We start from the raw sequence: 19,485 nt of genomic DNA, 5'->3' as shown, positions 1-19,485 counted from the left end.
TTATTATACCAGTTAATTTTGTTTTCTGAACTTGCATCAAAGACATTCTTTACTTCATTACTTTGTGTTGTTTTGCTTTACATGCTTTTAAAAATGGCTCAAAATAGAATTATGTCATTAAATTATCTCTACCCAGTTTTTGCAGCTCCTTGAACTAAAACATGTTCTTTTTAATGCATATCAAGACATTAACAACATAGTTAACCAAATGATGAGTAACTGGACTTTTAATGCAAGTTCTGGATTCAGAAACAAAATGAGTTTTTTTTTTCTTTTCAAAACAATAAGATATAGATTATAAAACTGAAGCAGAAAAATATAATTAGTCTTAAGGTAGTTTGTACAGAATAGGTAACAAATATGAGAACACAGTTAAAACCTCATGACTTGAAGCAGTGAAGTAGTTTTTATGTCTAGATAGCAAAGAGGTTTTCAACTACTCAAGGTCTAACAATTACATTTCTGCATAATAAAGAGTTTGTAAGTTTCAGCTATAAAATCCTTCACAAATCTCATTCATCCTAGAATGAACTAAAGAAATGTAGCAACTGTGGCATGATTGGATACCCCGTACTAGTTTGAGAATGAACTAGACCAGTCAACAAAGGCAAAAGAAAATTCTCAACCTTGGTATAGATTGTATTGAACGTTCTTGCAGTTTCTAGAAAAGATTCCAAATACTCCCGCAATTTTGCTTCTGCCTCTCTGTAATCTTCGTCTGGGTTATAAGCATGCTGCAAATGCAAGACAAAAAGTAACAGATAAACACAATGTTAAGTAGTCATTTCACTGGTACAGATATCCAAATATCAACAAGTCTGAAACATTTAGACAACATAAAAAACAAGAATCAACAAGAATAAATTCAGAAAAAGGAACCAACTTTGAATCAACAAGAACCAGTGAACTAAACCTTAAACTAATATTATACTAAACTAATACTATACCAAACTAATAACCTATAAGAATCAACAAGAACCAGTAATACATTCGCGTAATACTATAAACTAATACTATAAACCCTAATTAAACCCTAAACGAATATTATACTAACCTGTAAATGCACAGATAGAATGCAGGCAACGGCGGTGGCGAGGGAGTTGACCGGAATCGAGAGGAATACAAACTAGATCGAACAACAAAGGGATTGAAAAAGAAGAAAAGGGATTACGCGAAAGAGAGAGAGAAAGAAGATAAAAAAATGAAAAAATCCTTTTATAGGACGTATTACGCGAAGCCTTGCGCGAAGCGTTACGCGAAGCAATGATTACGCGAAGTGAACTGATTACGCGAAGGGCTAACTATTACGCGAAAGAAAATCCGGGGTAATTTCATTCAGGAGACCCATTTGGTCAATGTTTTATGATTTTGGCCATTTGAGGAAGTTCGAGGGTTATGAAACCCATTTGAACCAATTTCCCAAGTTGGGCCAATTTCTAGATGAAATCTTAAGTAATTTATTTATCAAAATATTTTATAATATAGAATAAAATAATCTTTGAAATATAAATTTATTTAAATTTAAATAATTTTGGATGATAAAGATTTTGTATATATTAAAAAAATAAACAATATTATAATTTTGATAAAAATATTAAAAAAATATCTAAATAAAAATATTAAAGATAAATATTATTATTATATATATATAATTAAATGAGGCAATTTTTTAATAACATATATTCATATAAACATTTTATAGTTCATCTTATTTACATTTTTTTTATTTATATTTAACAACTAATAATAATAATTATTATTATTAATTTGTTTGTCATCAATATAACTTGCAAGCTTAAAGTAAAAGAAAAAAAATAATGATTTTAATTTTGAAGAAAGAGATCTGATCTAAATATGACAGCTGTAAGACATATGTTTAAATGGTCTGGACCACCTATGTAGCTACAGACAAATCAGTTTGTTTGTCCTTTTAAGAAATTTTAAATCATATATCATATCATATGCATTATTTCATTTGTTTATAGTATTTTTTTTCCTTTTCTATATATATATTCTTTACAGAATTAGCTTCAAGTTTAAAACCAAATCTCAAATTAAAACTCAAGCTTGAGAATATATTAAAATAACTATTTCAAAAACTCTCCATTTGCATTCTAGCATGATGATCTATCAAACAACAATTAATTTGACTCACAATTAAAATAAAATTCTGAATACAATTAAACCTCTTTAAAATAATATTTAACACCGCTTAAGTAATAAATTTTGTCGGTCCCAACTCCCAACTTGAGCAAGTGTTTTAAAGTAATTTTCTCGCTAAAAACTTAAGATAGTAAAAAATTAGAAAGTCATTAAGGCCTAAGTAATATTTAAAATAATAATTCCGAAATTATATTTATATGTATATTATATATGAGTTACAAAATTCAATTCTTTTTAAAATATGAATTGATATATAGTTAATCACAAAATACTATCATTTAATTTTTGTTAGTTTTAGAAGGTATGTTCATGAATTTATATTTTATAATTACAATAAACTTTAGATGATTGAGTTTTTATACGATTACACCACACATGTTATACAAGTAATGTATATTGTTTTGGGAGCAAATTTTTATAGGCTGAATCTAGTTTTTATATATAGTTAATCCTAACAAAATAATTTTAAATCAAATATATTGAATGTGATTGATTCTTTTTAAATATAATGCACTATGTATTATATAAAACTCCGATAAAGTAATAAATTCGATAAAATAATATTTTTCTCATGTCCTAATGGTATTACTTTAAAGATGTTTAACATTAAAATTAATAATAATAATAATAATAATAAATAAATATGATTTTATAAAAGAGTGACTTGTTTAATAAGGTTTGAAGGTCACCTAAGTCACAAACTCTACAAATCGGACTTATTTATTTATATGATTTATTAGATTTTGGTGATATATTTGACTATAATAAAGTGAAAACTATTATTTAAAGAGATAGAAAAAACACATTAAGGATAAATTTATTTTGATATTTTTCATCTTCGTTTCTTGTTAAAATATTAATTTTCATATAATATTTAACAATTAAATCGATTCAACTTAATATTATAGCACCCCAACTCCTAAATGAAAGTTATTAAAAAAATTAATTTAAAATGTTGTGAATATTTGAAAAAATAACTATACCAATTCACTTATACTCTTAAAATGAGCATGTTTTAAAACGGTTTTAACCAAATTCACATAATCATTATTAATTTGAAAATTTATTAAATTTATTAAAACTTAATTTTTTTATTTTATATAAGTTCTTTTAATTTTATAGACAATAAATAAATTTTATTTTATTTGATATAAAATTTATTTTTTAGATGCTGATCAATTATTATGATTCGGTTGAAGTGATGGAGGTGACTTTGGACTGACTTACTAAATTTCCCTTTTTTTTTTTGTTAATATATTCTTTTACAAATATATATATTTTTTTGATATGAAGCTGTGAATGTATGATTCTGTTAATAAAATATTATAAAAGGAAAGCCCGATACTATTTATGGGCTGTAAATAACAAATTCCTTCAGTTAATGGGCTGACGACCCAATAGTGTTGAAGCCCGAAGAAGTAAAAAGAAAGGATTTAGGGTTTTTTGTATTTCAATATTGTTTATGTTTCCGTCTCTTTTTATTGATTTCAAATGATGAGTTTTAGAAGAAAAAAAATCACTAGGATCAAGCTCTATTTGGATGAAATATTAGGAATGTTCTTGTGGCATGACAATTTGAATACAAAAAATCGTTTTAAACACAAGATGAAATAAGTTTTTTGGTTCTCGAATGAAGATAAATTATAGGAATTCAATAAATGACATTAGCTCACAATTTATTTTTTATCCGGATTAAACCCATTGTAGATTTTTATTTTTACTCAAAATTTCAAATAATTGATTACTAGGAGAAAATATATGTCAAAGAGTTCGAAATTACAACCCTATTAGTTTTGAAAATCATCTTAATTCAACCTAGGAAAGAAGGTAGAGTCAAAGCAACATGTACTATGAGTTGTATGGTATCTTTTCAACAATTGAGAATATTATTGGACGAAACTTATGAATGTCAACATTATTTCTCCTCACTTATTCCCCAATCGGTACATAATAAAAAAGATCTCAACTAAATAGCAAATAAATAGTTGATATTCGAGAAAATTGTGAGAGAGTTCACGTATAAGAATATCCAATATATTTTCCCGAGAATTTGAAATATGAAATTTAAGCTCTTATAAAATAACAACTTTAATACGTATCTATCTAATATCGACTAAGAACTAATTATACCCGTATTTGAACCAAAAATCCAATACAAATTGTATTTCGAATTCGTGTAAAATGAATCCTTATTTATGTTCATCACCATGATGAAACCACCCCGCCTAAATGAAGCAACCATGCATGAGTTATTTCCATTTAATTTGAGGAGATTCAATCTCGCATGTTCCTAGGTAAAGATATATATGATTTCAAAACATGTTATTTATATTTTCTTTTAAAGAGTTATATTTTTCTTTTCAAAACTTAAATAAATAATAGTTCAAATTTAATATTTAATTAGGTAATATTATAATATAATTTTTTACCACTTGTAATAAGTTAGTCAAAAGATTTATCTTAAACATTACAAGTATATAATGAGGTTTCCAAATAGACAATAATTCAAATAATATGGAGAGTGATTATATGAATCTAAGTGAACATTTGAGCAATCAAATAAATACATTTTCTTCAATGTTTTAAAATACGCGGTACGACCAGCGGTACGACCGGCGGTACGACCGCAAAACGGTTTAGGGAACGGTCCGTTTTTTACCTCCAATACGTTAACCTTACAAACCGGTCACAATCCGGTCTGACCGGACGGTTTTACCGGAAAACGGAACCAGAAATTTCCGGTTCGAAAGGTCTGGGATTATACAGTATTCTTATCTTTTCTTTCTTCTGATTATTTTGGATCTGAGCAAAGGTTTTGGCCTACCTTAAACTGAAAACGAATTGCTTTTATTCAAAACCAGATCAGATCTGGGAGGATAGTGAAATAAAATGGAGAAAGATGAAAGCAAATGAAATAAATTAGGAGGATAGAGAAATAAAGCGGAGAAAGATGAAAACAAATGAAATAAAATTTTAATTTTAGATTGTCAATGGTCAATGGCTATCATTTTTCAGGGTCCCACCTTTCCTCACTTACCGCATATTATCATTAATATAATAATATATAGTTTTAATTTTTAATATTTGAATTATAAATATTTAATGTCATATTCATTTAATCAACAAAATATTTAATTTAATTAATATTTAATTAATTATTTTATATATGTCTAATTGATTATATATACCATTTATATACTAATATATTTAAATTTATTTATTTTTTAAAAATAATTAAAATCCGGTTCAACTAGTGGTTGGACCGGTTGAACCGAAGTTCGCTCAAAAAACCGGGTTGATAACCGAAACAGTTTTCAAAACCTTGATTTTCTTATTATCAATTCAACTTTATTTCATAATTTTATTTTACTCTCAATTGGGATAACAAAAAAATAATAAAAGCCAACAATTAATTCGACTTAAGTTTCTCTGATAAAAATATAAATGAAAACTCCAACAAATAAATCCGAACCCAAAATGATTTCGACTAAATTACTGATAATTGAGTTCTTAAATATTCTAATTAGTTTTAATTTGCATTACAAAGAAAAACAATCAAATTATTGGAAATTGAAAAAATATTTATTTGATATATTTGTATATCCTAACTAAATTATAACTCAAGTGGAAAAGTAATGTTTGAAGAGTAAAGAGTATGACTTTTTTTTTTTTTTTTTTTTTTTTTTTTTTTTTTTTGTCTTTATTATGTCATTATCTTTTATTCAAATAAAAAAATATAAAAAAATCCAAGAGAAACCAAAGACTGGCATATCAATTTTTCAAACTACATGATTGGATTACATTTCTGTCTTTTTCCTTGTTTTCTTTGTAATATAAGGACTTAATTTTCATTTTATTTGAATATGAATATAATGTCCCCTTATGGAATTAATTTTATTCATTTTTTTCCTTTATTATTGTTTTTTTTATTTGATAAAAGTAGCACACTTTTTCTATTATTATTATTGCAGAAATCATAATTTTCAATTAATTTGTGCCGAATAGTTAAATTATATTATAATATTTTATAATTAATGTTTTCATACTAAAACATATTTAACTATCAAAATGTATAACACAAATATTTAATATAAATTATATTTAAATTGTTATATTTATTAATTTAATATAAAATATATCATTAATATTAACCAAAATATTTAATATAAATAATAAAAGAATATTAAAAAATGTTGACAATATTATAAATAAACAAACTAATTATTATTATTATTTTTATGGGTTTTATATTATATCTATTATTGTAACTAAAATATTTAATTATATAAAGTGATGAAATATATATTAAATAAATAACTATAAAACTACATTATTGTAATATATTTTTTTTTTACAAGGATTGAAATTGTTTTATATACTATTAATAATATATATAATATATGAGGCAACACTAATATTAAGCCGGTAAGCGGTTTGATTCGATCGATTTTTAGACCAAAATATACAACCAAATCATTGGGATCGGTTTTCCTAAATCATAAACCGTCGGTTCGGTTTGATCGATTCGGTCAATTTATTCGGTTTTCTCAATTTAAAAAGTAACTAAACTTAGAATTTGGAAACGGTTAAAATTTTCTTTATAGATTTTAAATTTATTGAAGACTTTGTCTAGGTACTGAATCTTTTTGAAATATTGACTTCAAATAAAAGTAAGTGAATTTTTTTTACAAAACTCCTGAAACATATATAACAAAGGAGAACGGTTAACTTCAAATATTTTGAGAAATAAAAAGTGTGTGAAAGTTAGAATAAAGATTAAAAGCTTTACTTCTCTTATCCACACAAAAAATTACCCAAAACCCAGAAATATAACGTATCGATTCGGTCGGTGGTTTGGTTTGGCAAAAAATAAACCGACAAACTAAACCAAAAGACTTCCGTTCAAACTATTTTAGACCGTCGTTTATTCGGTTTACCGATTCGACTTATTTTCGGTTCGATTTCAGGCGGTACGGTTCGATTGCAAGCAGTTCGATCGGTTTACTTATATGCCTAACTAATACCCTGAAAAAAAAATTAAAAAAATATAGTAAATTTAAACTAGACATTTAAAAAGAAAAAGTAACATATAATATTGATAGAAAATTATTATGTTAATCTTCACTAAAATACTGTCTTTAAAAAAGATAAATTATATTCATGGACATAAATAACTATTTAATTAAAACAAAATCTAAAAAATAGATTTAACTTTTTAAAAAAAATCCTAAAATATAAAATAAAAATGAATTCATATAGATTAATTATGTAAAATGTCATTAAATATTTTTAGTGTAACTTATTAAATATTTGTATTTAATTTATTAGATATGAAGGAAGAATAAAGACTAAAAATATTACGAGAAATTTGATGAAATAACACTAAAAATTGTTTTAATTGTGCAGATGATCAGTGTCTAATAAAAATTATGCAAATAATTATTTTTTAATTTTTTTTACAAAAATACTCGAGACGACATACTCATCACGCGACGGCACACTCGACGAATTAAGGTTCTGTCGCTTTTACACATGTATTTTTGTCCGAAAAATAAAAAAAGTGACATAAGTGCAACTAAATCAATTAAGGTCATTTCATCCAAATATTACTGATCCAATTGGATTCTAAACCACTTTGAATGAATTATGACTTAGTTATTCTATTTCTCATAAATTAAAAGAAAAAAGTATAATATTTTTTTTGTTTAAAGAAAGAATATTTTAATTTATTTTTGTCAAAGTTGTGGAAATCTATTTATGAAAAAGAAAAATAATATTAGTCTTTCTCACCGTCATTCATTGAATAATTTCTCAAACGGCAAATTTCAACCAGAGGAAATACAGTCTTCAAATTCATATAAATATTTAGAGAGAGAGAGAGAGTCGAGCTTCTTTGCTTGCTTAATCCGGTCAAATCCAATTCAATCGAGATTCAATGTTCTTCAATTACGCGTTTTTAGCCGCATCCCGTGATCCCGACTCACTGATTGACTGACTGACTGACTGACCGCCGCGCAAATCATACATTTACATACTTTGTATAGGTAGATCACATTTTCTTGTTTTCATATTCTATTTCTTGCTCAGAATTCAATCCATACCCATTTTATAGCAATCTCGTAGGATCACTGGAGCCGCATTTCATCTATTGTTACCAGTCTAGATAGATTTCTAGGTTTCTGATAGCTTGATAGTTTATTTGAACAGAGTCTTGTTGTGATCTTGTTCTTGAGATTCTTTCTTGGAGTGCATTGTCTGATAGAAAAATCAATGGGAGCGGTATGCTCTGGTGGTATCACTAAGGCAAATCATGGATTCCAGGTGCATGCTGCAGCAATTTCTGAGAAGCTTAAATCTGTTAAGAGTTTTAACAAGTATAAGGAGGAGGAGGAGGATACTTATTCTTCTTACCAGTCTGTTGAAATTTATGAAAATAATCAAGAACGTTTTGATCCTCTTGACCTTCACATTATTTCGCGAGAGCTGAAGCCATCAGTTCCGATTGCCGCAGGGTCTACCAAGGTATTCAACTCGAGGACTTTATGATTACTTGTATATCTGATTTCAATATCAAGACATTGGTTAATTTCCTTTATAGAAAATTACTTACTGAACTACCTAGCTGTAAAAATTAGGAAACTTCTGTTTAAACTGAACATTGAAGAGGACTCCATCTGTGGAATGGTTGATGATGTTTCCATTATCAAGAAACATTTTTACATGGTAGAGAAGTTACAGACAATTTGGATGTGGGCTTTTGACTAGAACTGCAGTTTGCTAGGTTTAAGATACCCCATTTGGAAACACTTATTGTTTTTTTTTTCTGTATCTGGATCTGTTTCCATATACAAAAACCTTTGGAAACTAAATTTAGTTAGAGACAGATTCAAATTAATTAGGTTTGTGTAATTGGAAATGGATATTGAAACAAAAACAAGAGTTGTTTCTAAATGGTGCACTGAACTATAATTTCTAATCTAAAATGGGTTTCGAATAAAAAAATCCTTCCTTCCATCAGAACACAAATTGATGAATGGTGATCCAGAAGTGTCATTTAAAAAGAGTTGGCTTTTGATATTATTTTTTAAAAATCTATGTCTATATTTTGTTGCAGTGGAGGAATGTTCCTCCCATCATGGAATCTGAAGTCCAGTTATAGACTATAGTTAGTTTGTTCTGACATTTTGAACTTGTTCTCTTTTGTAAATAATTATGCCCTAGGACATATCTGAACTAGAATAACTGATATGCTGTGATCGGTGTGTATTATATCTTGCAGGTTCCTCAAACGGGCTCATTTTTGGGAAGAGCTGGAATTGCTGGCTTAGAGAAAGCAGTTGATGTTCTAGACTTGCTCGGAAGCAGTGTGTCAAATTTGAATAGAAGCAGCGACTTTATTTCTGTCCTGGGTGTAAAAAATAATAAAATATCCATCTTGGCTTTTGAGATTGCTAACACAATTGCAAAAGGTGCAAACTTGATGCAATCTCTTTCCAAAGAAAATGTTGAATTCTTGAAGAAGGATGTTTTACATTCTGTAGGAGTGGAATTACTAGTTTCCACGGATATGAAAGAGCTTTTGAGTATTGCTGCTGCTGATAAAAGGTTTTTACTCGTTACAAATGCCTTGTCACTTTATTGCTGATGTACTAAATTGTACTAGTCGTTTATTATATGCTGATATGCATTTCATGTTTTGAAGAGAGGAATTTAAGGTCTTTTCCCGTGAAGTAATTAGATTTGGCAACCTTTGTAAAGACCCACAATGGCACAACTTGGGACGATTCTTCTCGATGTAAGCAAATATTATTTATTTTTTGTTGGTTACTGGAAGGAGGTTACTGAAATATTATAATTTTATCAGTTTGGATTCTGACCGGGCACTTCATAGAAAAGAGGATGAAGGGGTAGAAAAGAATATGCATCAATTGACCTCTTTGGCCCGGCATACTTCTGTAAGATTAAGCTTAATTTACTAATAGTTATTTGGTTTTGTCCACATAATCTCTTGTTAAACAGAGATTTGTTCCCAGTGTCGAGCCTAAAATATCATTTGGTTTATTTCCCTCATACATCCTTCAATTATCTGAAAAGTCTTTTCCTGTGCCAATTGACCTTTGGTCTGATAGTGAGAAGTTGTTTAAGCCTACTTTGATATAGGTTATTTAGGATAACTCATAGTTTAAATCATCAAATTACCAAAATACCTTCTATTTAAAAAAGTTAAAATAAATAAATTATTCCTTATATATTTATACCCCTAATGCCTTTTACCCAAATAACCTAATTTTCAATAACCTACATCTAACTAGGTTATTTGAAAAATAAATATTTGGTTATTCAAATAACCCTAGATCCAAACGAGACCTTCCTGTTTTTTTTTTTTTGAAAATAGTCAAGAAAACACAAACCTACGAACTTGTGGTCATGAGACCTTGCACTCTACGACTGAGTTAAGTGAGCCTTCCAGCCTTAATGTTTTCTTGATTCTTATTAACATGTTAATTGTAATCTTGGCATTTTTTGTTTTGTAATGGAGTTCTATCTATGTTTTTCATTAACACTATGTTATCAAACAACGCCTTAGTCTATATATTATGCTACTTAAAAAAAACTACATTCTATTAGCATTTTCGTTTGTGTCATCATAGGAAGTTTCGGCTTAACAGTGTATGCAAAGTGTTTGACTTCTTTCAAATGTGTAGGACCTGTATCACGAGTTGAATGCTTTGGATAGATTCGAAGATGATTTTAGAAGGAAAGTTGAAGAAATGGAATCTCTAAATCTCCCTAGAAAAGGTTGAAAACTGTTAATTATGTTTTTTTTTCTTTTGTCCATAAGTTATAATATACTGGTCCTTACTTTTTGTGAGATCATCTCGTTTCTTGGTGAGTTTTAAGGAAAGGGTGTCAACATTTTCCATTGACTATATTGCCCTTACCTATGAATTAAAAAAAATGGTTGGTGCCTGAATAAACAAGGTATATTAAGTAGTAGAGTTGGAAGAAAATATGTACTAGCTTCTTGAGAAGATAAAAACTGATGAAGTGATACGTTGTTTATTCTGTAAAACACAATCTAATAAAATGGAATGGAGGGAGTATTACTTTGTGGAAACTATGTGATCATGCTTCTATATTATCACCATTTGGAAATATCTTATTTTCTTGTGAGATATCTTATTTGTTTGTGGATTCAGATGAGATCATATTTGGAACATAATTAAGTTGACACAAATTCAGAAATTTATTCGCAGTTTCTCATCTGGATTCGGGTTCTGATCCAGGAACGAAATTGCTTCCATGCTTTTCCAAGCATATCTGTTTTCTATTAGTTATTCGAAGTGGCTTGATGGTTAAACTGTTCAAATGAACAACATTCATATCACTTGTTGAATTGTTGGTATACAAATTGTTTGTGGTATTAGAAGTAGCATTTGGGACAACTCAATTAATACAATTACAAATTAAAAAAGAAAGAAAAGAAATTGCTTCAATTTGTTACAATCATGACATGGTAATTGAGTTGGCTATATATCCTAAGAGATCACATCTTGGTGAACTTTTCTATAGCTTACTTTTCAAATGTGAAATTTGTTTCCTTTGCTTCATTTCTAGAATTATTTTAGAGTAACCTGCAATTTGTTTAGTTTCAGGAGAGAGTGTGATGTTGCTACAGAGTGAGCTCAAACATCAAAGGAAACTTATAAGAAGCTTGAAAAAGAACTCTCTTTGGTCCAAAAGCCTGGAAGAGGTACATAATCATTCATCACTTCTAATACTAAGTGGTGAAAAACATGAATGTATTAGGGAAGCAGAATTTAGCCTCGGCTTCAACCAGTTGATTGTAACTAGCTGTTATCTTCTAGGTTGTGGAGAAGCTTGTTGAAATTGTCATTTTCATACATCAAGAGATACTTGAAGTATTTGAAGATAAAGGTATGAACAAGTTTATGCAATCGTCATAGTTTGCTTCAAACTTGATCCAAAAGAATGCATTTTGATCTGTTATGTACACTGTTAGTTAAAGTCGCGGTTTGTTTCTCTTAAATTATTATGACCACTCTTCCGATAAAAAAAATTATCAATCTCAATACAAGTTAACTACTGTGGCAGGATTGTCGGAGGTAGGCAAGGATCCAGGTAAGAAGCCTGACAGACTAGGTGCCGCTGGTCTTGCCCTGCACTATGCTAACCTTATTAATCAGATAGACAGCATAGTAAGTATAAACTGTGGTCTCTTAAACCACCACTTCACAGAAAGAAAGGAAGGGAGAAACTTTCGATAATTTTTATATTTGAAATTATTGATCGGTTCAAATTTGATGTTATTAGGCATCACGCCCTATGGCACTTCCTCCTACCATGAGAGATACACTATATCAAAGCTTACCACCAAGTGTTAAGGCAGCTCTACGCCCCCGGTGTCAATCAGCTGACACGAAGGAGGTATGTTAATTTCTGTTGGATTTTTTTTTTCAGGGAAAATGGTGATCCATTTTGTTAAAAAATTTAAACCCAAAGTCTTTACATGATAGTTAAGAAATTGGAAACATAACTCATGGTTGGAAGTAGGAAATTTATGTACTACTTATAGTTGCTTTTAAAACTTCTGCAGCTCACAATTCCTCAAATTAAAGCCGAAATGGAGAAAACACTTAGATGGCTTGTTCCCGTGGCTACAAACACCACCAAGTATGATTTTGAAAACTGCTTATTTCTTTTATTAAAAATTATTGTTCATTACATATCAATAATACCCTTTTAAGTCATTTGTCCCATTTTTTTTATAAATGTTGTTCTATCTCTTCTACATTTTGCTCTTAATACTATGCAATCTTCATTTCTTTTGCTACAATGGAAATAGGGCACATCAAGGTTTCGGCTGGGTGGGAGAATGGGCAAATACTGGGTTAGTATTCTCCCCCACATATTATTAATGTTTGAGTAGATAATGTTATAATCCTCACGGTTCATTCACAATGCTATCATCTTGACATTATATGAGATTCGATATGGAAAATCGATAAATTCGGTCGGGGATCTCATTGTCCTTTTAGAGGATATCACACACATTAATTGATTTCTCTCCACCATTGTTATGACTTTTTCGTTGTGCTTAAATGACTATCCTATCATAATATCATTGCATGGACCATTTAATTATTTTTTTTTTTTTTTTATGTTTGATAGTATAATAATATTATGGTGATATATCTTGCAGCAATGAAGCTTCCTCCAAGAAGGGTTGTGGGCTCAACAGCATAGTTCGTCTTCAGACACTCTATCATGCGAACAAACAAAAGATGGATCAATATATTCTGGAGCTCGTAACCTTTCTTCACCAACTGATTGGTTCGGTTAGACAAAGAGATATCGGTATTAGAACTACTCATCAGCAGCTTATAAGCAGGTTTCCATCTTGTAAGGTAGTAACGAAACAGAGAATGGCGGTTGTTCCAGTTGTTGTTGTTGAAGAAGAAGAAAAAGTTGAAAGTTTACAGTCAGTTGAAGATAGGTGTCTATTAGAAGAGATGAATGGAAAGAAAAAAAGGAAGGTTTATGGAAGAAGCAAAAGCCAAGATATTATTGGATTGCCAAATAAGAGATGGACTAAAGAAGTTTGTGATCTGAAAAGCAGTAAGAGTGCTGATAACTCCCCTAAAAGAGAGTTTACTACTACTGTGTTTGTTGATGATACTAGAATTTGAGAGATTTATCCACAAAAAAGCTCATCTTTCTCAATCTTTACATTTTCTTTCTTTCTTTTTTTGGTTATATGCTAAAAGATAAAAAAGTCATATCTCAATGTAAATAACATTGTGCATGGTGTCTTGGCATGCTTGAATTGAATATTTTTTTTTTCTTTCATATTACTTGTTCATTGGAGAACTGGTGAATAGAAGGCTATTATTTGGGTTTAATAAGAGGTATTATAGAAATCTTAAATATTCTTCGCAATCTATTTTCCAAATGTTCGATCTTTCATATTCTAGGCAAAGGAGTAAATCGTTATTCCACATGCTTGTTTTTTCACATTCCAAGTAATAGTTATTTGGATTGTTATTGTTGTACTGATAAGCTTGTAAAAGGTGTTTGCATAAATTATAATAATCTTATTCCTTCTTCTAGCCTAACGGTAATAAAATGTGGATATCAACCCTAAGTTTTTGGACGGCAAGTTTTACGTTTGGTTAAATGTGTTTGCGGGCTATATACTTAATCCGTTGTTCCATTTTTTTTTTTTCAAATTGTAATAATCTTTTTTTGATATTATTTATTTCTGACTTAGATAAGAAAGTCTTTTGAAATTCAATTAACAAAATTTAATTTTCAAGTTTTTGAGTTAAGTTCGAAAAATTCGAATTGTTTACTAGTTCGAGTATCATGCTGGAGCACCACCATCCACACAATTCGTTAAAGCCGCGAAATTGTTTGTTATCATTATGGATTATATCTATCACACCTCTCCGTCATAAACACAAACAGGTGGTAGGCAGAATAATTGAACCATCTTAAGCTATAAAATCCTCATTCTTCAATGGCATCTACAAAATCTCAATGACATGGAGAGCTATCACATAATACATGTTACAAATAAATAAAAATTATAAAAAGAAATTAATGAAAAACATGATTTGAAGTACTGTGTATTTAGACATTTTAAAAAAGAGGAATATATGGTAGTGAATGGTCAGCGAAAGCAAGGTCACGAATCATACGTGATCTGTCACATGTGCATGAAGGAGAAAAAAAAATTTATCTAGTAATATAAATACAATTTCAAACCAAAAACCCGCTATAATCCTCAAATTATTTTTCTCTCAAACTTCTCCAGTTCCGGCGAAAATCATCTCCCAAACCAAAACCCTAGTTCATGATATTTCGTTTTTGAGATCTATTTATACATAACATTTATTTCAATATTAATGGTATTGTGTTTCCACTTTTTCATAGTTGTAAGAACACTAACATAGTTTACAAATTATTTAGAGAAGCAATACTTGTTGCAGACAAGATGGAGAGACTCATTTCCTACCTAGTCGAGATCTTATAACAAGTCGAATGATGCTGTGCATAATGTTGTTGTGTAGAACACTGCTCTGTCTGCTTTAGGAGATTCTATTGGCATCCTTTTTTTACTCACATGTTTAGATCGTTTTTTTCCTGAAATTGTTTATTTTCAAACGTTTTGTCCTGAAAAATAAAATAAAACACTTATTTATTTTGGTGGTCTCTATAAAATGGTGTTTTTTGAAGTAAAACACTTATACATTATTCAAAAACTGAATTAAAATGCATTTACAATGTTACAATTCATCGACAAAATTCATTATTTACGGATAAACAAATAAATGAACCATGAAGGTCACAAAATAGATAAACGTTTATACAGATAACAGATAAAGTTTGGGGAAAAAACATCCTGAAAATGTTAACTTTCAGAAGAAAAAAACCGTCACGAATTGTTAGATTAATTTATAATTAATTCAATAATTATTGGACTTTTAATGCAATATTTATAGTGTTGGGCTATTATGTAATAAACCTAAACTAAAATGATCAAATACAATATTAAGGAGATTTATGAGGTACGTAGGTTATGGAATAAATGCGTAGAGATCAAAGAGTTATTTAAATATTTATGAGGGGTTGATTTATAAATAACCGAAATCTAAAAAGATGGTTATGGTCCCCAATCTGCACAACGCTACACTGGATCAAGGCCATTTGACTTAATACCTGTCGATTGATATTAGTAGGGTCATGATATTCAGTAGGTAAAACATATCTCTTGTCTCCCCATCGACAGAGAAGATTTATAGAGTGAGAAATCCCAAAATGAAGTTAAGGGCCGTGCTAGATTGGAAGATCCGTCAACCGAAATTCATCCCAAAGACAATTAAGAACAATGGAAGCTAAAGATATGTTCCACTTCTAATAATTGAATTGATTTATCATTTAAAATCCCTTGTTTATCATTTGATGGCTATTTAAAGATTATGTAAAGTATTGTTAGATTTGGTTTATAAAATCTAACAAGAATAATTTTCGAGAACTCTAGGGAGAAAATGTCTCGAAATTGTTTATTTTCAGGAGAAAATGTCTCGAAAATGTTCACTTTCAGGACAAAAATGTCTACTTTTGGGACAAAACATCCCGAAAATAAAATCTTGATTTATGTTGAAAAACATTTGTATTGGAAGAGCATAACTTTGTGTATGTTTGACGTATTGAGACGAATTTATTTTGAAATTGTGTATTTTTCGAAGATCTACGACGTCCAAATCGCTTTTGGGTGACGAAATCTTCAAATTAGACATGTTTTGATGGTTAATTTTATGATTTGTTTATATTTGAACATTTTACAATTAAAGCATGTTTAATAATTTAACAACATGTAAAGAGTTTAAATTTTTAATCACTTCATATTGTGTATTTTTGAGACTTTCAGAAAATTCCGTGACAAAAAAACCCGAAAATAGAAACTTTCGGGACAAAAATATCCCGAAAGTTTTAATTTTCGGGTGAAAACGTCCCAAAAATATAAACTTTCAGGACAAAAACATCCCCGAAAGTTTTTATTTTCGAGAGAAAACGTCCCAAAATTATATCAGAGGCTTAAAACCAAGTGCAATATGCATTCACAACCTTTCTACGAGCATTTGGAGATATATCTGTTAATGAAATTTAAAAGTAGGCAGCAAGGAAGAAGATAATAAACAGATCTAAACAATAAACAAATATATATATACAATAAACACGTATACACTAACATACAACTACACGACATATACTTACTGATACGATCACGAGTGTTGAGTCATAGAAAGACTCAACACTCGTGATCGTATCAGTAAGTATATGAGCATCCCGGGCGCGAGCTGTCTTCTATGCATAGGAAATGAAGAAACCATAGATCACCTATTCAGGAGCTGCTGTATTGCTTCGGAGCTTTGGGACAGATTCTATAAAAGCCTGGAGCTGACCAGTTTCCCGAGCGAATAGAATGAAATCAAAGAAGCAACACTACTCAAAGCCAAGGGAAATAGATTTGCAACAAGCGTGTTCAAGTGTGGCTTTGAAGCAGTGATGTATAACATTTGGCAAGAACGGAATGCAAGGGTATATGACAGAACCCGCAGAAGCATTGACGAGTTATGGAAATATATTGTATCGGATTGCAGCGCCCTCGCGGGAACGTGGAGAAGAATTCCAAGCACGGAGCAGAACTGGAATATCTGCAGGAACTGGAATTTACCGTTTTTTAAACTCACTAGAACTGAAAACATTGTAAACAAATAATTCATTTACGTTTTTAGCTTTTTAGCTTTTATTCAGAATGTTACGACTTCAAAATCATTCTAGGCCTGTCTAGAATGATCTCTTAAACTCGTGGTTTTTTTTTCCCGTTTTTGGGAATTTTTAATGAAATGACGCTAAATCGTTTTTCAAAAAAAAACAAAAAAAAAACACGTATACACAATAAACATATTTAAATAGTAAATAGATCTAAACAAAAACATATCTAAAGTTGAAGAAGGGGAGAAGACAAGGAATTAGAAGTCGAATTCATACAATTTCGCTCTCTTTCAGCTTGTGCGACTTCGACGTTTTCTTTCTTTCAGCTTATGTGAATTGCCGGAGAGAAGAAAGTAAAAGTGGTGATGGGATAAAAAAGGGAAAAGATAAATAAATTATATATATATATATATATATATATATATATATTAAATGCATAGAATTTGTGGTATTAGTTTCACTATTTATCTTAATTTTTTTTTATTAATTTTTTATTATGCCATAACTTATAGCTGACTGACTGTACAATGGTACAACGAATTAGTAATATTTTAACATGGTAATAATTAATTAATTACTAAACGATCTTGTAAATACATAATTATATGAAACTGAGAGCTTACCAAAAGTACTACGCCAAATGATACTTTTGCAGACGTTAGTTTCCGGCGTATATTAAGCGTCGGAAAAAGATTTAAAAAAAATTATGTTGATCTTTGCGCTATCGACCACTTTTTAATATTCTTTTAAATTTCAGCCATCTTGTTTATTATTATTATTATTATTAATTTTTTAAATGAATTAGACATAGAATTCAAACATATATTTATACCCTATTTTATAATATCTTACTATTATTTCAAACAGATTATTTCTATTCTCTCTTTAATGAAGCCCTAAACATAGCTGACGTTGAGGCTAGTGATGGAGAATGTCACAAGTCAGGCTGCGGGTGAAGGCAAAGCCAACGCGAATCTGGTGATGGCGAAGAACAAGAGCGGTGGCAAAGGATGAGAGTGGAGATTGGCGATTATCTATTACAAAGGAAAATGAAAAGGAAATGGATGATTGAAAATCTTATATATTATAATTTCATTTGGGGATAAACATTTGTTTATATACACAACTAATGGGCTAGGCTAGATATGTACATAGTGAGAATTTGTTGTCCTTCATATGTACATGTTTTTGCAGCCAAATTGAGAATTTCTAATTACTTGACGTGGTTAAGGCAATAGGCATCCTGACCACTATAAATAAAAAACACATACACCTTGTAGGAAGAGGAATTGAAAACCGCGACAGACAACCGAAATTGCCCCATTTTTCAAAAAAATTATTTTTGTGTGAGCTTGTTTGAGTGTTAGATAGGCTTTCCAAAAGCTTCATACAACTTCTAGGAATTATTTGGAGCTTACTACAAGTCTTAATTCAACCTATAATTCAACTTAGTAACAAAATTTAATTTTGAATAAACTTGAGTTTTGTTTAATTACTGTATTTTTTCATTTATTGATTGTAACATGTTCCTTGCATGATTTAGAAGTTTTCTATCGATTTAGATTTCACCAATTCATCCTAAATCAGAAATGTCTAATTTTCGTTTTTTAAAATTAAAAATCGGGTTTGCTATTTTTGAGCTTTTGCTCAAAATTGACTAATCCAAAAGCATGCCAACATGTTATGAAATTGTCTGTGAACAATCCTAGATCATTTCATAAAGGTTTGAGATAAGTTCTCATTAAAAAAAAAAATCATGTTTCAGATTTTTGATTTTCGATTGATACTCATGGCCCTAGCTTATGTGTTATGATCGGTAACATGCTTGTTTAGGTCTAAAGAAAGATTTGAATGGAAAAAAATCGAGCTTTGAGCTCGATTACGCAATTTGCGTTTTTCCGGCCAAGCATTCAGGTTTGTCAGCGAGCTTCCGATGAGTCCCTTATGGCGGATCAAGGGGTGTAAGAAGGGGCTTAAGCACCCCCTATATATATAATTAGAAATGACAAGTACTACAAA

The 19,485-nt window shown here is 29.7% G+C and overlaps 1 protein-coding gene across 4 annotated transcripts; it reads left to right on the top strand.

Annotated features, from left to right (window-relative positions):
- Positions 1-7,992: 7,992 nt before the first annotated feature.
- LOC124931259 (protein PSK SIMULATOR 2-like) lies at positions 7,993-14,031 on the top strand. 4 transcript variants are annotated; one of them, XM_047471690.1, is made up of 13 exons: positions 7,993-8,207; positions 8,371-8,685; positions 9,443-9,768; positions 9,866-9,958; positions 10,028-10,118; positions 10,869-10,962; positions 11,820-11,917; positions 12,033-12,102; positions 12,280-12,383; positions 12,499-12,612; positions 12,782-12,858; positions 13,031-13,075; positions 13,388-14,031. In XM_047471690.1, exons 2-13 carry the CDS (start codon positions 8,434-8,436, stop codon positions 13,872-13,874), a joined length of 1,851 nt encoding a protein of 616 aa, XP_047327646.1. In that variant the 5' UTR covers positions 7,993-8,207; positions 8,371-8,433; the 3' UTR covers positions 13,875-14,031. The 4 variants fall into 4 exon arrangements, with proteins under 4 accessions (XP_047327646.1, XP_047327643.1, XP_047327645.1 ...); XM_047471687.1 differs by having other exon boundaries at positions 11,814-11,917; XM_047471689.1 differs by having other exon boundaries at positions 8,358-8,685; positions 11,814-11,917.
- The last annotated feature ends 5,454 nt before the right edge of the window (positions 14,032-19,485 follow it).

This window comes from Impatiens glandulifera, chromosome 3 (assembly GCF_907164915.1).
Source record: "Impatiens glandulifera chromosome 3, dImpGla2.1, whole genome shotgun sequence".
Taxonomy (NCBI): Eukaryota; Viridiplantae; Streptophyta; class Magnoliopsida; order Ericales; family Balsaminaceae; genus Impatiens; species Impatiens glandulifera.
The sequence above is the reverse complement of the archived record's forward strand: the minus strand, read 5'-3'. Positions and strand labels throughout refer to the sequence as shown.

What these genes read in the sequence shown, in the direction of transcription:
- LOC124931259 (XM_047471687.1), top strand. Translation starts at nt 8,434, where the DNA reads ATGGGAGCGGTATGCTCTGGTGGTATCACTAAGGCAAATCATGGATTC. An exon ending in ATTGCTGCTGCTGATAAAAG is followed by an intron (nt 9,769 to 9,865) that starts GTTTTTACTCGT and finishes CATGTTTTGAAG; the next exon opens with AGAGGAATTTAAGGTCTTTT. An exon ending in GGAGAATGGGCAAATACTGG is followed by an intron (nt 13,076 to 13,387) that starts GTTAGTATTCTC and finishes TATATCTTGCAG; the next exon opens with CAATGAAGCTTCCTCCAAGA.